The sequence below is a fragment of the Uranotaenia lowii genome, chromosome 3, assembly GCF_029784155.1.
Source record: "Uranotaenia lowii strain MFRU-FL chromosome 3, ASM2978415v1, whole genome shotgun sequence".
Classification (NCBI taxonomy): domain Eukaryota; kingdom Metazoa; phylum Arthropoda; class Insecta; order Diptera; family Culicidae; genus Uranotaenia; species Uranotaenia lowii.
The window spans coordinates 313,241,438-313,264,502 of NC_073693.1; the positions used below are offsets into that span (position 1 = coordinate 313,241,438).

General features: G+C 38.0%; 1 protein-coding gene across 1 annotated transcript; it reads right to left on the minus strand.

Annotated features, from left to right (window-relative positions):
* Window positions 1-1,654: 1,654 nt before the first annotated feature.
* Window positions 1,655-21,667, minus strand: LOC129757379 (sodium-coupled monocarboxylate transporter 2-like). Its single transcript, XM_055754583.1, has 8 exons — window positions 21,650-21,667; window positions 20,690-21,134; window positions 3,666-3,825; window positions 3,455-3,571; window positions 3,121-3,344; window positions 2,664-3,023; window positions 1,939-2,601; window positions 1,655-1,874 (listed from the first exon to the last, which is right to left on the minus strand). Exons 2-8 carry the CDS (start codon window positions 20,890-20,892, stop codon window positions 1,778-1,780), a joined length of 1,824 nt encoding a protein of 607 aa, XP_055610558.1. The 5' UTR covers window positions 20,893-21,134; window positions 21,650-21,667; the 3' UTR covers window positions 1,655-1,777.
* Between the last annotated feature and the right edge of the window lie 1,398 nt (window positions 21,668-23,065).

Below are 23,065 nucleotides of genomic sequence, written 5' to 3' on the forward strand. Positions count from 1 at the left end.
CTAGGAAGCAGCTACACTCAGCTTTTCACAGAAGCTCCCAAATGCACAAATAATTACGCATAGTTATCAACTAAAAATATATAAATTTCTCGAACCTTTTTCATTTGATTTCCAAAGACTAATCAAGCCACAGTGAAAAATCATGTTTCTAGCATATAGGTATAAGGGTTTTTCAAAACTAACAAAAAGCTTTTAAAAAGATTGTGTACCTGCTTATCAATGAACCAAACAAAATTTTTTGACAATTTCATCGTATTACTGGTATTACCTCTTTGAGGAATATAAATAAAGCAGTTAAATATGTTCATAAAGGTTTAAAAAGGCAAATTGTAGCCAAATCTTGTGTAACAACATTCGAATCGACTAAACTACCTAGCTAAACATTTTTTCCATGGATTTGCATCATTCGGGATGATTTTGTTGCATAACTGTAGGCGATTTACATATGTAGGTGCTTAGTATGCTAAATTTGCAATCAACTTGAAATGAGACACAACTCGAACAACTTTATGACGATTTTCATGAAAATAGATTCACGAGCACCGAGAAGTTAAAGACGTTTAGATGGACAACATTTTCCTACGATCTATTAAGTAAAAGTTAAAACGAAGTTTACCGGATCAGCCAGTTTGTTATATTTTTGCATTCTTATCGTAATTTTGGAGTCAGCAAATACAAAGAATGTCGTTTTGTTTCGATATTCGGGTTTTTAAGCAGTTAACGGCATTTAAAATTTGAGCGTAGAACACGTGGTCTTGCGGGCATTCTGCCCCAATTTTGATATGATTGTTTTAGTTAAAATTTGTGGGAAGTTACTGAAATTCAATTAAATGTTAATAATCTTCCGATACTGCATACGTGTGGAAAAAAACGATGAACGGTAGTTTCATCACATTGCGCAGGCTGGTTGACCGTAAAACCTTTAAGTTAAACATAAAAAATAACAAGTTTCACGCAGATTCGATTAATTCTTCTGTTTCTAAGAAAAAGGCCGTTTTAGAGAACTTTTCACCTAAACAATAATAGCAAAGCTTGTTTGTCACATTAAAAAACAAGGAAGACATCATTCGAAGCCATAGCTTGGCGAATTTTCAAGAAATGTGCCATCTTACCCCGCTGGTTCGTCTTGTATGTACTGTTTTCCCCTACTATGCATTTGACTATGTCATTTCGTTTCATTTCGTTGAGCCAGAGTGAACCGAGCCATACAAATTTCCTACTTTCTTAGTGAAAAGTATTCTAGATTTCAACCTACCGGTTGTGTTCTAAACGATTGTAAGCAATAAACGTAAACTTCTTTCATCATTAAAAGTAAAAAATCCTACAATTCCATCATTGAAGAATACGATTCAAGAGACTTAGTTCGGGTTCATTCCGACCATTCATGAACAGGAATTTGGCAAACCGGAATAAAAAAAAAAAATATATATTTGTTTTAATATTTGACAAAACGACTTTCGAAGTTATCATCAAATAGGTATACTTTTACTTGTTGCCCTGGAAACTTTTTGTTTTCCGGGAATTTAACAGCAAGCTGTCATTCATCCCTAGATTGCGCTGTAAACGATTTCAATGAGCGTAGAGGAAGTTTCGGATAGAATCGCAGCCAATTTCAGTAGATTTGTTTTTTTTTCAAGTTAAATATTAACTTACAATAAAATAATTTATTTTTACATGCAAATTATGATAAAAGTGACACAAAAATGAAACAAAAATTGTAGATCGCTGAATCTACCAGTTTGCAAGTAGTGAATTCTGTGCAGTCAAGCAGACACTTTTAAAGTATATGTTCATTCGGTTCACTTAATTGTTTCCGGCGTTGATCTTCTGTAGCAGTGAAAGTCCACTCTTTAATTGTATGATTCTCAGATTGACTGAAAAAATAAGGAACAGTAATTATTAAAAGTTCTTACCGGAAGAATTTGTTTGAGTACTAACTGCTCATCTAGCTTGAGTTGCAACTCGCTCTTGACGATCTCTCTAGGAAGCAGCCAATGAACCACGGGCGAGATCAGCTTTGCCTGCATTTTAGAGAGATCCTGCGAGCCGGTGAAATAGCTCACCGGTATTCCAACCAGAAATACCAGAAACGTTCCCACGGTAGAGTACCAAACGAACGACATCTTGTAGATCGAAAATTCGTCTTCGGACCCATCGGATGCGTACGGTAGGAATTCCGTTTGGGTAACATTGAATCCATAATCCATGCAACTTTCGACGCTCGTTGGTTTCGGTGGATAACTGAGCTCACCAGTTCGGATGTAATACTGAGCGCCGGCTATAATCCAGGACATCCCGATCACACTCGTGGCCGAACCCCACAGGGCTCCATGTTTGTTAGCCCAGGGCCAAAGCATTCCAAGGCAGAAAATCCCCATTACGGCCCCCTGGGTGACACTGGCAATCGTTACGACCATCTGCAGAATGTGGCCGAATTGTTCCACCACCAAACCCATCACGATGCAGTACATCCCCGAAAAGAAGATTAAAACCTTCATCGTCAAATTTGCTGAGGCATCCGAATGTTTGAACAGCTTAAACGGTCGGATGTAGTCCTCGTAGATGATTCCGGCCAGAGAATTCAAGTTGGCGGACATGGTACTGGGGAATGGAAATGATTTTAATTATTTGTGTTAAATTTAGTCCAACCGCAAGGTATTTACCTCAAACCTGCGCTAAAAACGCAAGATATGAATACGCCCGGCATTCCTTTGAGGTTTCCAACGACGTCCTGCACGAAAAAGGGCAGCAGTTTATCGGCCTTTTCCACCAGCTTGACTTTAATCGGATCACAGTCGTAGTATTTTGCGTAGATCACAATTCCGGTGAAGCAGTTCAAACTCGTGATGATTATAAATCCCACACAGAAAATCCAAAGGGCAGCACGTGCATGTCGAATACTGGGAACGGCCACCATGCGCTGAACACAGCTCTGGTTCAGACCCAAATACCCGGTCCAGAGGAAAATATTGCCGATGCTTGCTGTCCAAAAAGTCTGCCTCGTCGATGCGTCTAACGTCATGCTGATAAGACAGAACGAAAAATTGAATGGAAATTATCATCTACAAATTTACTACACAAATTTTCCTCAACCGCTGAACTGTTATCACCAAAACTCACTCAAAAATGTCTAGCCGATTCCCGGCGGCAGCTCTGTTCAGTACTTCTGAGAACCCGCCAATTTTAAGCACTCCGATCGCTACCACCAGGAAGCACGAGGCGAACATGATTAAGCCCTGCACAACATCCGTCCACACGACAGCTTTGATCCCGCCGAGCAGTGTGTAAAATATACACACACAGCACACGATCCCGTTTATCAGGTGGACATTTGCTCCGGTGACCTGGAAGCAATAAAACAATAACTTAATAGAATCCTATCCCACCGCCAAACAATTGACGAAGGTCAAAAACTTGGTAAAAATAACAACAATACTACGACTGCTTCACTGACCTGGGCAAAAGCCAACGACGGGATGAAAATGAAAATCGGCAGGATCAAATATATGTTAAGCACGTACGTGAAGGTCACGAACTTTTTCACGCCGGAGCTGAAACGATCCTCCAGATACTGTGGGTGAAGGAAGGCAGAGAATAATCAAAATTAGTAAATACAAAATAGTAAATATATTTCCTTATTGAACAATTAAACGCAATTTGCTCACCTGATAGCAGTTGGTGATTTGGTTGTTGTAGAACACTGGCACGAATATGTAGTTGATAATGAGTGTGATGAACAGCATCGTCGGTGCGATGATCCAGTATTGGGCCCCGTACGAGTACATTTCGGCCGGAACGGACATGATGGACACACCCGATAATTGGCTGTCAGCGAAAAAAATGAAAGATTTTATTTTAAGAGTAGGTTTATCGACAATGTAACTAATTGTTATCATCTATACGTGCATCTTCAAGTTGATCCTTCTTCAGAAATGGAAATGTATAACAGCGTATAAGAAAAAAAAGTGGAAACTTCACATTCCCGGTTATGATTCTGCGTTTGAAATTTAAAATAATATATAAACAAATCAATTTGAGGTAAAGTAATTAATAAATCCTTTAAATTCATACACTACAGTTGATTAAGTTCTCAAATTGGTTGACAAAGAAGGAAAAATAATGCTCAATTTGATGCTCAAAACTGTGAATGTGAATTACATCATTGTTTCGTGTTAAGACACTCAAATAGTCTATTGCCTATATAACTGGAAGAAACTTGAAAAAGTAGATAAAAACATTTCAAAATGCATTTTGAATTTTTTTTGTCGAAAGCTGAAAATCAGCCACTGTAGGGGCATAATGAGAACCCCCCTGGGGCAGAATAAGCACCATTAATCAAGGCCCGATGAGCGTTTTCTGCCGGGGAATCTAAGCATAGGCGTTCCACAAGGCAGTAACATTGGGCCATTACTCTTCCTTCTTTATATAAATGACATAAGTAATCTTCCACTAATTGGCACAGCTATACAGTAAACGAAAATTACCGAGTTCGGTAATTTTTTTGGTAAAAAATAAACGAACATCGGTAAATCGATTCTTCATTTACCGATGTTCGTTTATTTTTTACCGAAAAAATTACCGAACAGTTTAACGATTTACACATGCTAGGATTTCGGTAAAAAAAATACCGAACTCGGTAATTTTCGTTTACTGTGTAGGCTTTTCGCTGATGATACAGCTCTGTTCTATTCCGGAAAATCTGCAAGTTCTATTATAGATTACTTGGAGAATGATTTTAACCTGCTATCAACATATTTCAACAGCAATTTACTCTCATTAAATTACGCTAAAACTAAATATACAGTAAGGTTTTTTTTACACTGATATACGTACCGCGTAAAAAAAAAACCGTGTAAAAAAAACCGTGTTAATTCCCGAAAACCGTGTAAAAAAAAACCGTGTTAATTCCCGAAAACCGTGTAAAAAAAGACCATTCGAATTCTGCAGCTTTGAAGTTGTGACACTTAAGACCTGAGATCTGAGACTTGAGACATAAGACCTGGACTTGAAAATGTAGACTAGAGACATGAGACCTGAGACTTTAGACATGACACCTGTGACCTAAGTCCAGGGACCTGAGATCTGAGACATGAAACCTGAGACTTGAAGAATGAGACCAAAGACATGGGACATTAGACCTGAGACCTGAAACTAGAAACCTAAGACATAAAACACGATACCTGATACCTGAGACATGGGACATGAGACCTGAGACATGAGACTTGAGACTTAAGACATGACACCTGAGACCTGAGACCTGAGACATGAGACATGAGACAAGAGGCATGAGACATGAGATATGAGACCTGAGACCTGAGACATGAGACATGAGACATAAGACATGAGACCTGAGGTATGAGACAAGAGCCATGAAAGATTAGACCTGAGACATGAGACTTTAGACCTGAGACAAGCTACTAGTGTTATTACCACGAGAAATTAGTTAAGCTCCGATTTAGACTTGCGACCCCTCTAGTGAAAGGGTCTGACTTGCAGGTGGCGAAAAACAGTGTCGCGAAATCGCTAGTCCAAGCTACTAGTGTTAGTACCGCGAAAAACTAGTTAAGCTCCGATTTCAACTCTCGACCGGTCAAGTGAAAGGGTTTGACTTGTAGTTGATGAAAAATAGTGTCGCGACTTCGCTAGTACAAGCTACTAGTGTAAGTACCGCGAGAAATTAGTTAAGCTCCGATTTAGACTTGCGACCCCTCTAGTGAAAGGGTTTTACTTAAAGATGACGAAAAATAGTGTCGCGACTTCGCTAGTACAAGCTACTAGGATTAGTACCACGAGAAATTAGTTAAGCTCCGATTTAGACTTGCGACCCCTCTAGTGAAAGGGTTTGACTTGTAGATGATGAAAAATAGAGTTGCGATTTCGCTTGTACAAGCTACTAGTGTTAGTACCGCGAGAAATTAGTTAAGCTCCGATTTCAACTTTCGACCCGTCAAGTGAAAGGGATTGACTTCTTGGTGATATTGGTTACAGGGGGTATTCTTGAGAATCCGGGGAATTGAATAGTATTTAAAGTGTATTTTTTATATTTTGTATCACGTTTTATTTTAATAACTGGCAAAATAAATCAAAACGCGCAAGCAGAAGCTGCAGCACCCAGCTGAAAATTGAGTAAAATCATCATTCTAGAGAGCTCTGAGAGCTGTGAGCCCGTGCGTTTTTTGATTGTTTGAAAACTTGAACAAGATGCTACAAATTATCGAAAATTTTCATCAAACATCGCATTCTTTGAAAAATTTGCGGTTAATGAAAATATAACTTCAAAATTTTTATCCATCCAATCATGAATTTTTATGATTTCAGCTAGTAGAATTTGGTAAAGTGTTTTTCACCCCTAAATGTTTGTTGAACCCTCATGCTTTTTTCCATAAAAACATTTATGGTTCAAAAAATATAAAATTTAATTCGAACAAAGCCAAAAACTACTGCAATTGGTTCTTCATGCATTACTACATTACAAATACATCACAACTGGTGGAACCAATAATTTTTCTGACTACCTCAATTTTATGTGCAATCAACTTTAAAACTTTTTTGTACAAACGGTATGATTATCTGCGGAAATAATGTTTTTAAAGGCCATTGAAGTTTAAAACTGTTGCATGATGCACCAGATGCACCAGACGGTATCTCTGTTTTAAAGACATACGTTGTCTATGCCGATTTAGGCTTTGTAGACTGAATTAATTACGTTGGAAATTTAAGATTAACATTTAACTCCAATACCGAGATGGGAATCGAACCCATGCCATCAGTGGACCAGCGATTACCGTCTTACCACGCTAACCACTCGACCAGCGAGACGTATCTCACAACTAACCTTGAGTTCTGTTTGCTTCAAACACTTTAACTTAATTGGTCGCAGATTGAAATCGGAAATGAAACTTCTTTCTACCGGTAATAACACTAGTAGCTTGTACTAGCGAACTCGCGACACTATTTTTCATCACCTACAAGTCAAACCCTTCATTTGACCGGTCGAAAGTTGAAATCGGAGCTAAACTAATTTCTCGTGGTACTAACACTAGTAGCTTGTACTAGCGAAGTCGCGACACTATTTTTCGTCATCTACAAGTCAAACCCTTTTACTAGAGGGGTCGCAAGTTGAAATCGGAGCTTAACTAATTTCTCGCGGTACTAACACTAGTAGCTTGTACTAGCGAAGTCGCGACATTGTTTTTCGTCATCTGCAAGTCAAACCCTTTCATTAGAGGGGTCGCAAGTATAAATCGGAGTTTAATTAGTTTCTCGCGGTACTAACACTAGTAGCTTGTACTAGCGAAGTCGCGACACTATTTTTCGTCATCTACAAGTCAAACCCTTTTACTAGAGGGGTCGCAAGTCTAAATCGGAGCTTAACTAATTTCTCGCGGTACTAACACTAGTAGCTTGTACTAGCGAAGTCGCGACATTGTTTTTCGTCATCTGCAAGTCAAACCCTTTCATTAGAGGGGTCGCAAGTATAAATCGGAGTTTAACTAGTTTCTCGCGGTACTAACACTAGTAGCTTGTACTAGCGAAGTCGTGACACTATTTTTCGTCATCTACAAGTCAAACCCTTTTACTAGAGGGGTCGCAGGTTGAAATCGGAGCTTAACTAATTTCTCGCGGTACTTATCCTAGTAGCTTGTACTAGCGAACTCGCGACACTATTTTTCATCACCTACAAGTCAAACCCTTCATTTGACCGGTCGAAAGTTGAAATCGGAGCTAAACTAATTTCTCGTGGTACTAACACTAGTAGCTTGTACTAGCGAAGTCGCGACACTATTTTTCGTCATCTACAAGTCAAACCCTTTTACTAGAGGGGTCGCAAGTCTAAATCGGAGCTTAACTAATTTCTCGCGGTACTAACACTAGTAGCTTGTACTAGCGAAGTCGCGACATTGTTTTTCGTCATCTGCAAGTCAAACCCTTTCATTAGAGGGGTCGCAAGTATAAATCGGAGTTTAACTAGTTTCTCGCGGTACTAACACTAGTAGCTTGTACTAGCGAAGTCGCGACACTATTTTTCGTCATCTACAAGTCAAAACCTTTCATTAGAGGGGTCGCAAGTATAAATCGGAGCTAAACTTGTTTCTCGCGGTACTAATTCTAGTAGCTTGTCTCCGGTCTCAGGTCCAAAGTCTCATGTCTCAGGTCTCATGTTTCATGGCTCTTGTCTCTTGCCTCAGGTCTCATGTCTTATGTCTCATGCCTCATGTCTCATGTACCATGTCTCAGGTCTAAAGTCTCATGTTTCATGGCTCTTGTCTCATGCCTCAGGTCTCAGGTCTCAGGTCTCATGTCTCATGCTGAGGTCTCAAGTCTAATATCCCTTGTCTCAGCTTCCAGGTCTCAGGTCTCATGTCTAATTTCTAATGTTTCATGTCTCAGGTCTCATGTCTCATGTCTCATGTCTCATGTCTCATGTCTCATGTCTCAGGTCTCAGGTCTCAGGTCTCAGGTCTCAGGTCTCAGGTCTCAAGTCTCAGGTCTCAGGTCCCAGGTCTTAGGTCTCATGTATCATGTTCTTAGTCTAAGAGATAAGATTTTCCCAACTTCAAAAAGATTCTGAGTGTTTTCCTTTGAAAAGGACTTAGAATATTTTCTCTCAAAAACCGTGTTAATTCGCGAAAACCGTGTAAAAAAAACCGTGTTAATTCCCGAAAACCGTGTAAAAAAAGCCGTGTAAAAAAAAACCGCGTAAAAAAAACCGTGTAAAAAAAAACCTAGGTGTATGTTGTTTCGTTCGTCGAGGAAAGTAATACCTTGTCATACAAGAAGTACAAAGCTTTAAATACTCTTTCGGGGAAAAGTCATATACAAAATTTAGAAAACAGAATGTCACCTCTCTGTGGAGTGCTCTGGATATTAAAACACGTCATTCCTCAACATGTTCTGTTGAAATTTTACCATGCATTCATCCACTCAGTATCACACTGTCTTATATCAATTTGGAGAAGAGCATCTCAATCACATTTACAAAAACTACAATCTCTGCAAAACAGTTGTTTAAAAAATATTTACAGGCTTCCTATGCTATATCCAACTAAACTTGTTTACTCTTCCAGTTCTCATAACATTTTACCTTTAGTAGATCTTTGTGATTTCCAAATCATAATGTATGTTTTCGATAATCTGCACTCATCAAATACCATCCAAAACCTGACCTTTACTACTGGAGTAAGAACACACAACACCCTCCGTTTGAATTATTTGCAACGTTGTTGGTCGATAACTACTTTAGGACAGAGAAGAATATCCTTCATAGGACCAACAAAATACAACAACTTACCCAATGAATTAAAAGAAATAAATAGTCGCCCAACTTTCAAAATAAAATTGTTTGAAATATTTAAAGAAAAACTTAGTCGATAAAACAAGTCGAACAAAGCTAGTCTTGAGAATTTTTTAAATTGTAGCGTTAATCCTTTGTAAATTTTAATTAAGATGTAGAATGTTTTGAATTTTTTTGTTTTGTATAATTTAAAGTGAATCTCTTAAAAGGAAATCTCATTCCATTGAGATTTATAGTTGTAAGTTAGTGTAATTAGTATCGTCACATTTCCTCGCACTAGACTATTAACATTTTGAGTTCTTAGCATGAGTAAAATTTTGCTCGCGTTTTCAAGTTTAATATTTTTTTGTCCAATTGCTGCCAGACGTGCTAAGAACAGTAGCGTCCAGGGGGCTCAATCGAGCCTTTTGGTGTGGGGAATGTGGTGGGTCGCTACAAAAAAAAGTTTGATTCCTGGTCAAGGTGATTTTTTTTTTCATTTATCATTCATGATCGATGCATTTTGCACTAAACGGTGAGGCGTAGATTCAGGGCCGTAGGAAGAACCGGCTCATGGGGGGGGTTTTGATGACAATTTTTTTCCTATAACATTTTTGCTTGAACAATGCATACATAAGTGAAAAATGTATGTACATATTATTCAAGTTAGAGTTATTTTGAATGAAAAGTTATTTATTTTTGAAAATAAGTCTTAGGAGATGCCAATTTTTTTCATGAAGCTTTAAAAAAAAGGGACTTGTGATATATAGTTGGGTTCAAAAAAGATTGAAATCGCGTGAAATTCGTACTCTTTTCCAACTTTGACAAGCTGCCATTTTCTGCCAGTTTTCCATACAAATATCCGTCAAAAAAAGAATGAAAAGCTGTATTTTTTCCAGTCATTGTAAACACTTCAAATTTTTTATAGCGTTAGATAGATAGTTGAACAAGATTGTGTAAAAATTTCCAGAAAAAAATATCAACCGAGAGAGAAATGGCAGCATGTCAAAGTTGGAAGAGAGTGCACAGCTTCACGCGATTTCATTCTTTTTTTTACGCAACTGTTGCTCAGTTGGTAAATCGGTTGCTTTCTGAACTGATGTCCGTTAGTTTGAGCTCAAGAGTAAACATCGAACACAGTTGATTCGGATAAATTTTTAATGACTGGTTTGCCAAATGCATCGATGAGAAAAGTCGGGAGTGGCATTATTATATAGAAACAACTATCCTTATCGGAACAAAAAAAAAAGATTTTGAACGCTTCTTACAGAAAAAAAAAACTTTTTTTGCTAACTTACATTAGGAAGCTAATTCTTTTGAACCACAAGCATAACCATTTTAAGTATGGGTGAAAATGTATCAAATATTCAGCAATAAAAGTAAAAAATTAGGTTTACTGTTCAAAGAAGTTTTTTTTTGTCAACTAGAGGTTGTCAAACTAGATTAAAATTAATGAGTTTAGTGAGAACCTTTCATTTTGAAGAATCTGCAATATATGTAAATAATGGTAAATAAAATTTCCAGGATAATAAAAAGCAAGTTCAAAAATTATCTTTTATTATTTTATATTTCATAATTTTATAACTGTGATTAAGGTTTTAAAAAATTAAATCTAGATTTTCCAAAAATTAAATTCTTTGAAAAAAATTCAGATCTTATTTTTAATTTCTGATTTTCACCAGGTTTGTGTTTCTAAACTGACTTTGGTTGAATTTAAAAATTTTATTATGAATCATGAATCAAAGTTATGAAACTGCAATCTCCTTCAATTTGAATGCTTAATTAAATTTAAACATGGATATTTTATTATTTATTATAAAACCTAAATTTGAACTAAATCTGATAACAAACTTGGATTTTGGTTCCAAGTCTGAATTCTGCATTTTGAACCCAAAATCAAAACCTTTATACAAATTTCAGATAAGAAATCCTACGAATTTGAAATCCTAAAACGAAGTTTGTATCAAAACCCTTAATCAGAAATCTTTTGTTTGATTTTAAATTGAGGGATTTCAATGTGAATTATGTATCAATTATTTATTCGTAATTGAACTTGTAAATTTAAATAAAATTGTGAAAGATGAAATTGTTTCATATTTTTGCAGGATTCTTAGCAGGATTCTATACCAAAGATTATCCAACCTGAAAATCAAGAACAATAAACTGGATACTTACTACTAGTACTTACGCAAGTATCCAGGCTGGGCGGATTCAGGCAATTTTATTCTAAAACCTTGCGAAATTAGGGCATATTTTTCCCAAAAATCCGGTCAATATGCAGGCATGGAATTATTTCACTAAAAAAAACACATGGAAACTGTTTTTATTCAATCGAAACACATCAACCGGTTCAGAATCATGTTTATGTTTTATGTTTATTTTGACGAAATTTATTCAAAATAAATTATTTAAACGTGAGATACATAATTCTTATGACTCAATTAAAATTTTCATTTGATTTGACAAATATAAAGAGAAAATCTGGTCAAAATCCAGACAATCTGGTAAGCTTAGTCTAACTTTTTTGGACTCAATCACTATCAACAAGAGAGATTTTTTTTAAACTGCTGTAAAATTGATGTCCTGGAATGAGATTTCGAGGTTTTGGAGTCGAGATTTTTGCAATATTGTTACTCATGAATCATTTCAGTTTTTTATCAAAGTTTTATTCGAAATTTCAAATTTTATGTCTAGCAAATAAATTTCACTTGGGATTTTTGGACCTTCATGGGGGGGGGGGGTTTAACCCCCAAACCCCCCCCCCCCCCTCCCCCGTTCCTACGGCCATGCGTAGATTCATCAAACAAAGCAATAACAAAATAATCTAGGTCTGTTTGTAGAATTCAAAGAATTAACACATGCTCATACATTATGTTTCTGGTGTTTTGTTTGACGGATGATGCTACTAGCCGTATAAAGTAGGGGAGATGGGGGCATAATGGCCACCTTAAGGAAAACGGTTATTTAACCATAGAAAATAGCTATGATATGGAGGTTACATTATTGTTTCGTGTTCAGACACTTGAAAAGCCTATTCCCCAACGGACTGAAACGTGAAAAACTAGATGAAAAAGTTAAAAAATGCCTTTTAAAAATTTTTGCCAAAAGCTGAAAACCAGCCACTGTGGAGGCATAATGAGAACCTCCCCTGAGGCAGTATGAGCACCATTAATCAGGGCAAGATGTGCGTTTTCTGGGGAATCTAGCAGCGAATTCAATTCGATGAAGTCAGGTGAGTCGTAGATCCATCAAAAAAAGCAATAACAAAATAATCTACACAGAAAAAAAATCTGAATCCTTAACAACACTGAAATTGAAAACCTGTATCATTACATGACGTGGAACTCGATTTATTGATGTAAATTTACAAATTAAAAAAAAATGAATCCTTAACAGCACTGAATTCGTATGACACAAATATTACTTGACACGGAACGCGATTACATCACACATGATGTAAATAAAAAGAAGCATCTCATACGACTGAATTTTCAGTGCGAATTAAATATTACACGTCTTTAATATTTTACATGTCTTTAATTTTTACACGTCTTTTGCAGTTTACAGACGTGGAATATTTAACTTGCACTGAAAATCCCATCATATGTGATGCTTCGTTTTTGTTACATCATATGTGATGTAATGGAAATAGAAATTTCTTAAAATTACACGACATGGAATGTGATGAGGACATTGAATTTCAATTTAATAGGATCAGACAAATTTAAACAAAGTGTCAAGTCAAAGTCGTGCACCAAAAAGTATTTTTTAAGCAGTTTTCCCGCGATTAAAGTTCCCAGAGATCTTCGTGAAGCAGGAAGCGGTTCTGGAAGCAGCTCCAAGTTATTCAACTTTGGATCCGGTCTTCGAGAAAAAATAAAAGTGTGAATGTGACTCCTAATTTTAAAAATTGTGAGATTAAAAAAATAATTGTCACCAAATGAAATAAACTAAATTAATTACAAAAAGGTTTTATTTTTACTATGACATGAGATAATTCCATTATTGAATCATAAATACCAATAAATAAAACAAAACAGATTCCGATTGGAAAGTTTTTCTTCCAATATTCAGTGGTTTTATAATTTACATCATTTTTATTTTACATGTTGCCATATTTTACATCATTTTTTATATTACACGTTGCAACATTTCACTGGCGTGTAATTTCCAACTAGCACTGAAAACTCCGGCATATATGATGCTTCTTTTTATTTACATCACATGTGATGTGATTTTACAGATTTTTTTCGTTGTGTGTAGGTCTGTTTGTAGAATACAAACAATTTACGCACGCTCATACATTATGTGCTTTGTTCGGAGGATGATGCTACTAACCGTATAATGTAACAATAAAAAAATCGATCATGAGTTGTAAATGGAAAAAATCACCTCGAACAGAAATCTAACGCTAGTCTTTAGATTACCTCTCCGACACCTTACCGATACCTTACCTGTACATCATGTTGCAGTGCGTACATTAGGTATAGATCAAGGTTATTTTAAGATCATAAGAGCTTATTTCGTGGTGCTCAAAAATTATAATATTTTCGTAACTTGAGAACCAAGCTAGATTTTTTTAATATCTCTGTAAAGATGATAAGGAGATTCCTTTTTTGTGAAAAATTAATACTATAGGAAGTACGAAACAAATCCTCATGAAAATTTATTTAAGAAAATACGTACTTTCGTAGAAAAGAGTAGTGCTCATTATGCCCTCATCTCCCCTAACAATCAAAAAAATCAATCATGAACGGTATGTGAAAAAAAAAATCCCCTCGGACAGAAATCGAACTCGAGTCTACTGATTACCTCTCCGACATCTTACCAATAGGCCAAATCGACAGATGAAACAAGTCAAGCTGTAGCTCTATTATTCAGTTAACTTCATCAAGCTGAATTCGCTGCTAGATTATACGGCAGAAAACGCTCATCTTGCCCTGATTAATAGTGCTCTGTTCGCCCCAGGTAAACAAATTTAAGACAAAACGCGTTTTAAAATTGATTAAAGTGAAAAATCAAAAATTGTTGATGGTGAATATTGAGAAACAATGTGTAAATCATGTTGCATTGCGCACATTTCAGATCAAAATGATTTAAAGGTCATAAAAGCTTATTTGGTGATGCTCAAAAATTAAAATATTTTCGTCACTTGAGAACCTAGTTGGTTATTAATTAATATTTTTGTAAAGATGAAAAGGATATTTCTTTTTTGGTGAAAAATTAATACTAGGTATAGGTAGTACGAAACAAATTTTCGTGAAAATTTGTTTAAGAAGATACGCACTTTTGTAGAAAAAGGGAGTGCTTATTATGCCCTGGGTGCTCATTATGCCCTTATCTCCCATACTGTAGTTTTTTTTACACTTCTCAATTATGTACACCAATGAGGTTTTTTTTGAGAGTGATTCTTCCTTATTTACCTAAACATTTTTCTTCCTTAGTTAGAACGACTTTTTCACGGAGCAAAATTTTTTTTTGACGTCCGCGTCAACGCCTACTCCGTAATCTTAAATTATTGTCATTTGGCTCATTTTTTGTCAATTTTTGACAATTTTCAGTCGTTTTTAAAATTATTTGTTTTTAAGTTTTAGACAAAAGAGTGCTAATCTTTTTATTTGATTAATGATTGTTATTTTTCTAATATTTGTAATTTTTGTCATTTAACTTTTTTTTTAAAATTTTTTGTAACGTGTTTCGTCTTTTATATGTACTTATTTTTAAATTTTATTTATTTTATTTTTTTTATTTTTATTTTTTTTACATTTGTAAGTTTCTCGGAATGCCATTTTCTATCTGTGATTTTGCAGTAATTAAGTTTGCTGATCTTTCAAGCAAAAAATTTCTCTGGAAATTTCGCTGAAAAAACAGCGTGATAAAAACCAGCAAAATGTGGCTGGTTTCCAGCAATTACTAATTCGGTGTGTATATATGTTTTTTTTTTCTAAATTATGTTGGTCTTGTAAATGTGAAAAATATTCAATAATGTTGTTCCAAACCCCCTTCGATGTGGGCACCTGTATGAAAATTTCGGTTTTGACCACTAACTCTAAATTCTAATAAAGAATTTTGCATTCTGAATTATAATATCCAAATTGCTGGGTTTTTCTTATGATTTCTAAAAAAAATCACAATGCTTATAATCTACATAAATAAGCATAAATTAATTCTAACATTGGTGTGTAATTCTGAAAAATTTCGGATCATTTAACATTTTCACGCTAAGTGGCGCTTAAATTTGCAATGATACACTTAAATATATTTTTCTAAATATGTCACAATAGAATTGTTTGGTGATTGTACCTTATAAAATAAATTTAAAAAAAATGGTTTTATTATGGTAAAAATCAACAAATCGAGAGGACCGTTCAAAATCATCTCTCATTGCATTGCAAGAAAAAAATATTAAAATTTAAATATAGTCGGAACGACTTTTGCAAAGAAAAAAAAAACAACAACGAATTAAGAGGACAACTAAAAAATATTCGGGCATTTAAGTTGAGATGACAGCTTGAAGCTGCGAAATATTCGAGTCGGCAGGACAGCTCGTGAAAAATTCGGGGCTGGAGGACTACTGATCAATATTTATTTGAACTTTATTTGAACTTTAAATGAAAGCGAGTCGGTAGTACAGCTGAAAAAAACAACAATTAGTCAAGATGACAAATTGAGAATCATTTAGCATTGAAAGTGGATCGAGAGCTTAAAAAAAGAGTCGAAAGGACAGCAGCAAAATATTTGCGCGGATTGTTTAAAATTGCTCAAAATAGGGTTGCCATCCGTCCCACAAAAGCGGGACATGTCCCGCTTGTTTGTTGAATGTCCCACTGTCCCGCTTTTTCCTCAAAATGTCCCGCTTTTTTTTTTCTTGGAAAACTTGGAAAACTAACACTGGAAAAAATCAAACTTTTGTCTCAATTTGAATTCGGTGATGAACAGAAAATCTTTCAAATACGTATTTTTCTCAAAATTAGCAGAATTTTTCATATTTTATATAAAACAATACTGAATAACAGTTCTTAAAATTACAGTAAGATTATGATTTAGTTAAGCATTCTTGGGGCACGTTCAACAAGTGTATTAAGAAAAAGTTAGTTAAGTTGCTTCCAATAATTATAAATTATAGAAATTTAGAGATTATTTTTTCTGTCGGAATCTTTGTTAAACTGCCTTATATTCTAAACCACTCTTTTCGAGTCAATTGTTCAAAGTATATAAAGATGGAAGTTTTCTTGAGTTTTTAATTTTTCAAACAAATTGCCAAATAAACAAATTTTTATTCAAATTACACAAAGATTTTTTACGCGGTTTCAAATTCACCGTTTGCATGTACGACTTGAAATATTTTCTCCCAAACTTAGTAGTTCGCGAAAACCGTGGAAAATAACGGGGCATGTGGCAAAAAACCTGTGTAAATAGAAGTCATGTAAGAAAAACAGAGCGAAATCAGTCTTAAATGTCCCGCCTTTTTCGGCTGTGTCCCGCTTTTTTTCGAGAAAGTATATGGCAAGCCTAGCTTAAAAGCAAGTCTAAAGAAAAGTTTAAGAAAATATTTGTCAGTACATATTTTCATTGGCATTTCGAACGTTTGTAAAACCGACCTGACAGGACAACTTTAAATTGGATAAAAAAAACATCGAAAAACTGTAACGTGTTTGGTTCTAATATCATAAGAAAAAATAGTAATGACTACTTGAAGCAAATATGAACAAAAAATAATAAGTAAACAAATTAAAGAGTGGTTAGATTGCATCTCAAAATGCCAATCAAATATTATTAGCTAGACATATCAATTTCTAATTGTTTGTTTTTAATTGCAATAAGAATTTTTTTTCCCAAAAATGTTAATGATAAAAATAGTTATCAATTGAAGTCGTGATCCTAATTTCTTAATTTTGAAGTTAAAATTTCCAGAGAATTAAAAACAACTCTAAATATCATTCTCAAATTCACACTTATAATAATTTGTGCTAGTGAAGTAGACAATGTGCAACTCGAGACCCCATACACCCAACCTTCGGGTAGTGGTCATATCACCTCTTGTCTGCAACTCCGATTCTCTACCTCCCCGTGGTACTAGCTGGGGTGCGAGCAACCTTAGCGGAGATCGGGTACCCAACCCCGGTGGATGCTTTGGTCGCATGCAGAATGAGTTAGGGGGCTTCGTACGCGTCTGTTCTCCATGTTAGGGGCGGCGTGCGGAGTGCAACAACGTCCTGGTGGTGTTCGGGACCCAAAACAGCAACATCACGACGGTCCTCCTGCGAGATAGTGGGGTTAGCTGCGGGCCTTGCGAGCCTGTGACTACTAAAAAAACATAAGCAACGAACAACGAACAACAAATTTCGGATGGAAATCGGCAAAGACCCACGCGACGAAAAGGGACTAGCGATTGGAAACTTGGAACATGGAACTGCCGATCTCTAAATTTTGTGGGCAGTACCCACGTGCTCTCCAACGAATTGAAGAGCCGCAAATTCGACATCGTAGCGCTGCAGGAGGTATGCTGGAAGGGCTCCACGGTACGAACGTATCCAGATGGTCGTGCCATCTACCAGAGCTGCGGCAACACACACGAGCTTGGAACAGCTTTTATAGTGATGGGAAAGATGCAAAAGCGCGTGATCGGGTGGTGGCCGATCAACTCACGAATGTGCCGGTTGAGAATCAAGGGCCGGTTCTTCAACATCAGCATCATCAACGTGCACAGCCCTCACCTCGGAAGTACCGGTGACGACAAAGACGAATTCTACGCGCAGCTGGAGCGTGAATACGACCGTTGCCCAAAACATGATATCAAGATCGTCATCGGGGATTTCAATGCTCAGGTCGGCCAGGAGGAGGAATTTAAACCGACAATTGGAAGGTTCAGCGCGCACCAGCTGACCAACGAAAACGGCCTCAGACTCATTGATTTCGCCGCCTCCAAACGAATGGCCGTACGTAGTACCTTTTTTCAGCACCGCCTCCCACACAAGTACACCTGGAGATCACCGTACCAAACTCAATCACAGATCGACCACGTTTTGATCGACAGCCGGCACTTTTCGGACATCATCGACGTCAGATCCTGTCGGGGCGCCAACATCGAGTCGGACCATTATCTGGTGATGGTGAAGATGCGCCCAAAACTCTCCGTAGTGAACAACACGCGAAACCGGCGCCCGCCTCGGTTAAATATCGCGCGACTGAAGCAACCTGAGGTCGCGGCAGACTACGCGCAATCGGTCGAAGCAGCGCTGCCGGCAGAGGGCGAGCTTGACGAAGCCCCTCTCGAGGACTGTTGGGATACCATCAAAACAGCCATCAACAGTGCTGCGGAGAACGTCATCGGTTATGTGGAGCTATCTCGGCGGAACGACTGGTTCGACGAGGAGTGTAGGAGGGTGATGGACGAAGAGAATGCCGCGCGGGCGGCAGTAGTGCAAAGAGGCACCCGTCGAAATGTGGAAAATCACCGACAGCGGAAGAGGCAGCGAGTCCGACTTTTCCAGGAGAAAAAGCGCCGCCTGGAGGAGGAGGAGCTCGAGGAGCTGGAGCAGCTGCATCGTTCCCAAGAAACACGAAAGTTCTATCAGAAACTCAACGCATCCCGCAAAGGCTTCGTGCCGCAAGCCGAAATGTGCCGGGATAAGGACGGGGGTATCCTGACGGACAATCGTGAGGTGATCAAAAGGTGGAAGCAGCACTTCGATGAACACCTGAACGGCGCACATGCAGGAGATCAAGACGGTGGGGGAAGGTACATCGCCGGCGTAGCCAACGACGAAGAGGAGCCACTCCCAACGATGAGTGAAGTTAAGGAAGCCATTCGCCAGCTGAATAGAAACAAGTCGGCTGGGAAGGATGGCATCGCAGCTGAACTCATCAAAATGGGCCCGGACAGGTTGGCCGATTGCCTACACCGGTTGATAGTCCGGATCTGGGACATAGAACAGCTACCGGAGGAGTGGAAGGAGGGGGTAATATGCCCCATCTACAAGAAGGGCGACAAATTGGACTGTGAGAACTACCGAGCGATCACTGTCCTCAATGCCGCCTACAAAGTGTTGTCCCGAATCCTACTCCGCCGCCTCACGCCACAAGCAAACAGATTCGTGGGAAGTCATCAGGCCGGCTTCATGGAGGGACGGTCTACGACGGACCAGATATTCACATTACGGCAAATCCTCCAAAAATGCCGTGAACACCAAGTCCCTACGCATCATCTATTCATCGACTTCAAAGCCGCATACGACACGATCGACCGTAACGAGCTATGGAAAATCATGGACGAGAACGGCTTTTCCGGGAAGCTAATCAGACTGATCAAGGCGACGATGGATGGAACGCAGTGCTGTGTGCGGATTTCGGGTGAATTGTCGAGTTCATTCGAATCGCGCAGGGGGCTTCGACAAGGTGATGGTCTATCCTGCATGATATTCAACGTGGCGCTAGAAGGTGTTATTCGACGAGCGGTGGGCGAAATGCGGGGCACGATTTTCAACAGATCCAGTCAACTTATTTGCTTTGCCGATGACATTGATATAGTCGGCAGATCATCTGCGGCGGTGGAGGAGATCTACCGCAAACTGAAACGCGAAGCAGGAAGGATTGGGTTGATGATTAATACGTCCAAGACGAAGTACATGCTGGCCTGCGGATCCGAGACCGACCGAACCCGCTTGTCCAGTAATAACAAGGTCATGATCGACGGCGACGAGCTGGAGATAGTCGAAGACTTTGTCTATCTCGGCTCACTGGTGACCGCAGACAATGACACCAGCCGTGAGATCCGGAGGCGAATTATCAGCGGAAGTCGTGCCTACTATGGACTCCACAAGCAACTGCGGTCGAGAAGACTTTGCCCTCGTACGAAGTGTAACCTGTATATGACGCTTATTAGACCGGTTGTTCTCTACGGGCACGAGACATGGATATTGCTCGAGGAGGACCAGCGTACACTCGGAGTATTCGAGCGACGAGTGTTAAGAACCATCTTTGGCGGCGTACAGGAGAACGGAGTGTGGAGGCGAAGGATGAACCACGAGCTCGCGCGACTCTACGGCGAACCCAGTATCCAGAAGGTGGTGAAAGCTGGCCGGATACGCTGGGCTGGACATGTTGCGAGAATGCCGGACGACTGTCCTGCAAAACAGGTGTTCGCTACGAATCCGGTAGGAACAAGACGAGCGGGGGCGCAACGAGCGAGGTGGTTAGACCAAGTGGAGCGTGATCTGGCGAACGTGGGGTGCCCGAGAAATTGGAGAACGGTTGCTATGAACCGAGTGAATTTTAGGAATTATGTTCGTCAAGTTATGTCGTGAGACGGAATACTATGTAAATAAATAAATAAATAATTTGTGCATTATAATAACTGGAATTGAATTTCGAAGTTTAGAGTTAGATTTCGTATGAGTAATCCTCCTTATTTACCTGGCAATAAGCGACACGGCTATCGGAAAGATTTTCATCTTCCGCCCGCCCAGCAGATAGTCCTCGGTCGTTTGATTTTTCTTGCCCTCGAAAAATCCAAAGTAGATCCCGATGCCGGCCGAAATGCTCAGCATCACCACAAACACCGAGTAATCCTCGGTTGTGAACGTCCCATGCGGGTTTTCGGTAATTTGTTTTAACATTTTTATTACACTCTTTCTGATTCTCTATTTACACAACAAACATCCTTCAGTCTTCTTTGATTTTGTTAATATTTTTTTCAATTGAACACTGCTGGCTGGTTCAACACTTTGCAAACTTTTTCACTTAAACACAGATTAATCTAGAACATTTTCTTTCACTAGAAGGTGAAAGTGTTTCTTCACCAGCGATTTGGCCGACTAACTGACGACCGTTTCAACTGCTTGCCCGAATCCTATTAATCCTGAAACACCAAAAATAACCCTCCTTGAAGTGCTTCCGAATCGTTCGGTTTATTGATAAGAGTATCATTCTCGGCAAATACTAACTAATTGTCGCTCAAGCATACTCGAAAATACTTCCACTGATCGAGAAACAACAGAAGAAAAAAATTGACGGAAAAAACCTCTTAAACACTTATCACAAATATTGGTTCAGTATGAGTGTTCGACGAAATGGGAACCAGAAATCTTCGATCACTAACTGGAGTTGAAGTTACTTTCAGAGCATTGAGTTTTCAGAAGAATCCAGATGAAGAAAGGTAAGCATAATTACGGGGATATTCCTTTGCATGCATTGTTTAGATCTGTTGAAAGCTGTTGAACCCCCAAATATTCTCACACGACCTTTTCAATATTGAGTCCGGAACCTGTCGGCGATGAGTCAAAGAGACCTTAACGTCTCATCCGCAGAGCTCCCTTTAGGACTCATCTCGTTTTGATTAGTTTCCTAATATTTCGGAGGACAACAACTACCTACTAGTAGCTAGCCCACCCGGTTGTTGTCTGTGTTATCAGCAGTCGGCTTGTCAGAACATGCTTTCGGGAGCAGGATCAATCGATAACTGAAGGGCCGGAGGCGGGAAAAAAGTCATAAAACCATAAGTCGGGTTCGGGTTAATGAAGCGCTAGAAGTTTGTGATATGCACCAGTAACTCACAAACCGGGACGAGATGCATCGTCGTTGTCGGTTTCACTATTTCAGGTATCAAATTTCGTGGCCACCAACTCTAGTCAGTACCAGTGGGCTGGTTTGTCAGAAGTCTTCTTTAAATTGATTCCTTTGAATTTTTATACTCATATTCTTTTTCTTCTCTGAGTTGTAAAGCTCCAATCCATGGTTAGTGGTTGATGTTTTTGTTACTGTACTTTTGCGTGACAAAATTTCGATGAGTATTTTATCAGTATTCAGTCTTTTTCCAGATTCCCTTTTACCATAGGCAGAATCCATGTGACTAAACATTCCTTCAGTAAGTGGGTGCGTTTTATAAATATTTTTCTTAAGCTATTGGCCGAGATTCTTTAATTATCGACAGTATAACTTAGCCTCTTGAGGCTCCTCGTATGGATTATCTAGTAATTTTTTCCTCCGTCGGTCTAGTTTCATGCAGTGTTTCTCAAGGTAGAAATCTAGGACCATAGATATTTATCTTGTACGTGAACCAATGGTTTTTTTAAAATTAAAACAGCCCTTACTCTTTAATTATTTAAATATGTGAAGAATCAGCTTGAACAAAAAGTTGTTAATTTTTCAAAAAATTTGAAATAGTACTTGTGAATTCAACATGACAACCGAGCACAATCTTGCGCAAAACGATGAACTATTGGAAATCGTCATTGACAATGGAATTTCAATATTTAAAAAATGTAAATAATTAAAACAAAAGCCATAACACTAGTTTACTAAATGAAAGACAAACTGTGAACCTTCATTTCTGATCATCTGAAAATGAAATCATAGAAAAAATATAAAAACAAGAACAGTTAATGAGATGCGAATCAAAATTAAAATATTTTAAAAATTGCGTCCATGCATGTATCCTCGGTTACAGTTCATCAATTCCAAATCTATTTTTATCATAAAAGAGGTGAATAAATTTGGTATCAATCATATGAACTTTCCATTTTTGTTAAAAAAAAATAACAGTAGGTGATTTAAAAACGAAACATTTTTTTCAACGTTTTCAGATCAAATTTTTTTGTCGTCTTAAAAGTTCAAGTGAAATCAAATAAATCATGGAGTTCATTGAAAATTATAGAAGTTATAGTTATTTTTATTAATAAAGATTGGACCGTGATTTTTGTTTAATTTTTACGGCTTCATCGATGAATTTTTATGTCCTTTTAGTGAGAAAATTTCAAGATTTTTTTTAAATGATAGATGGTGTAAGAAGAT

Excerpts from the sequence above, each read along its gene's own strand:
- LOC129757379 (XM_055754583.1), bottom strand. The coding sequence starts at position 20,892 with ATGTTAAAACAAATTACCGAAAACCCGCATGGGACGTTCACAACCGAG. Across the intron at positions 3,572-3,665 it reads AAATCACCAACTGCTATCAG|TATCTGGAGGATCGTTTCAG; the intron begins GTGAGCAAATTG and ends CTTCACCCACAG. Across the intron at positions 3,024-3,120 it reads AATCGGCTAGACATTTTTGA|CATGACGTTAGACGCATCGA; the intron begins GTGAGTTTTGGT and ends CTGTCTTATCAG.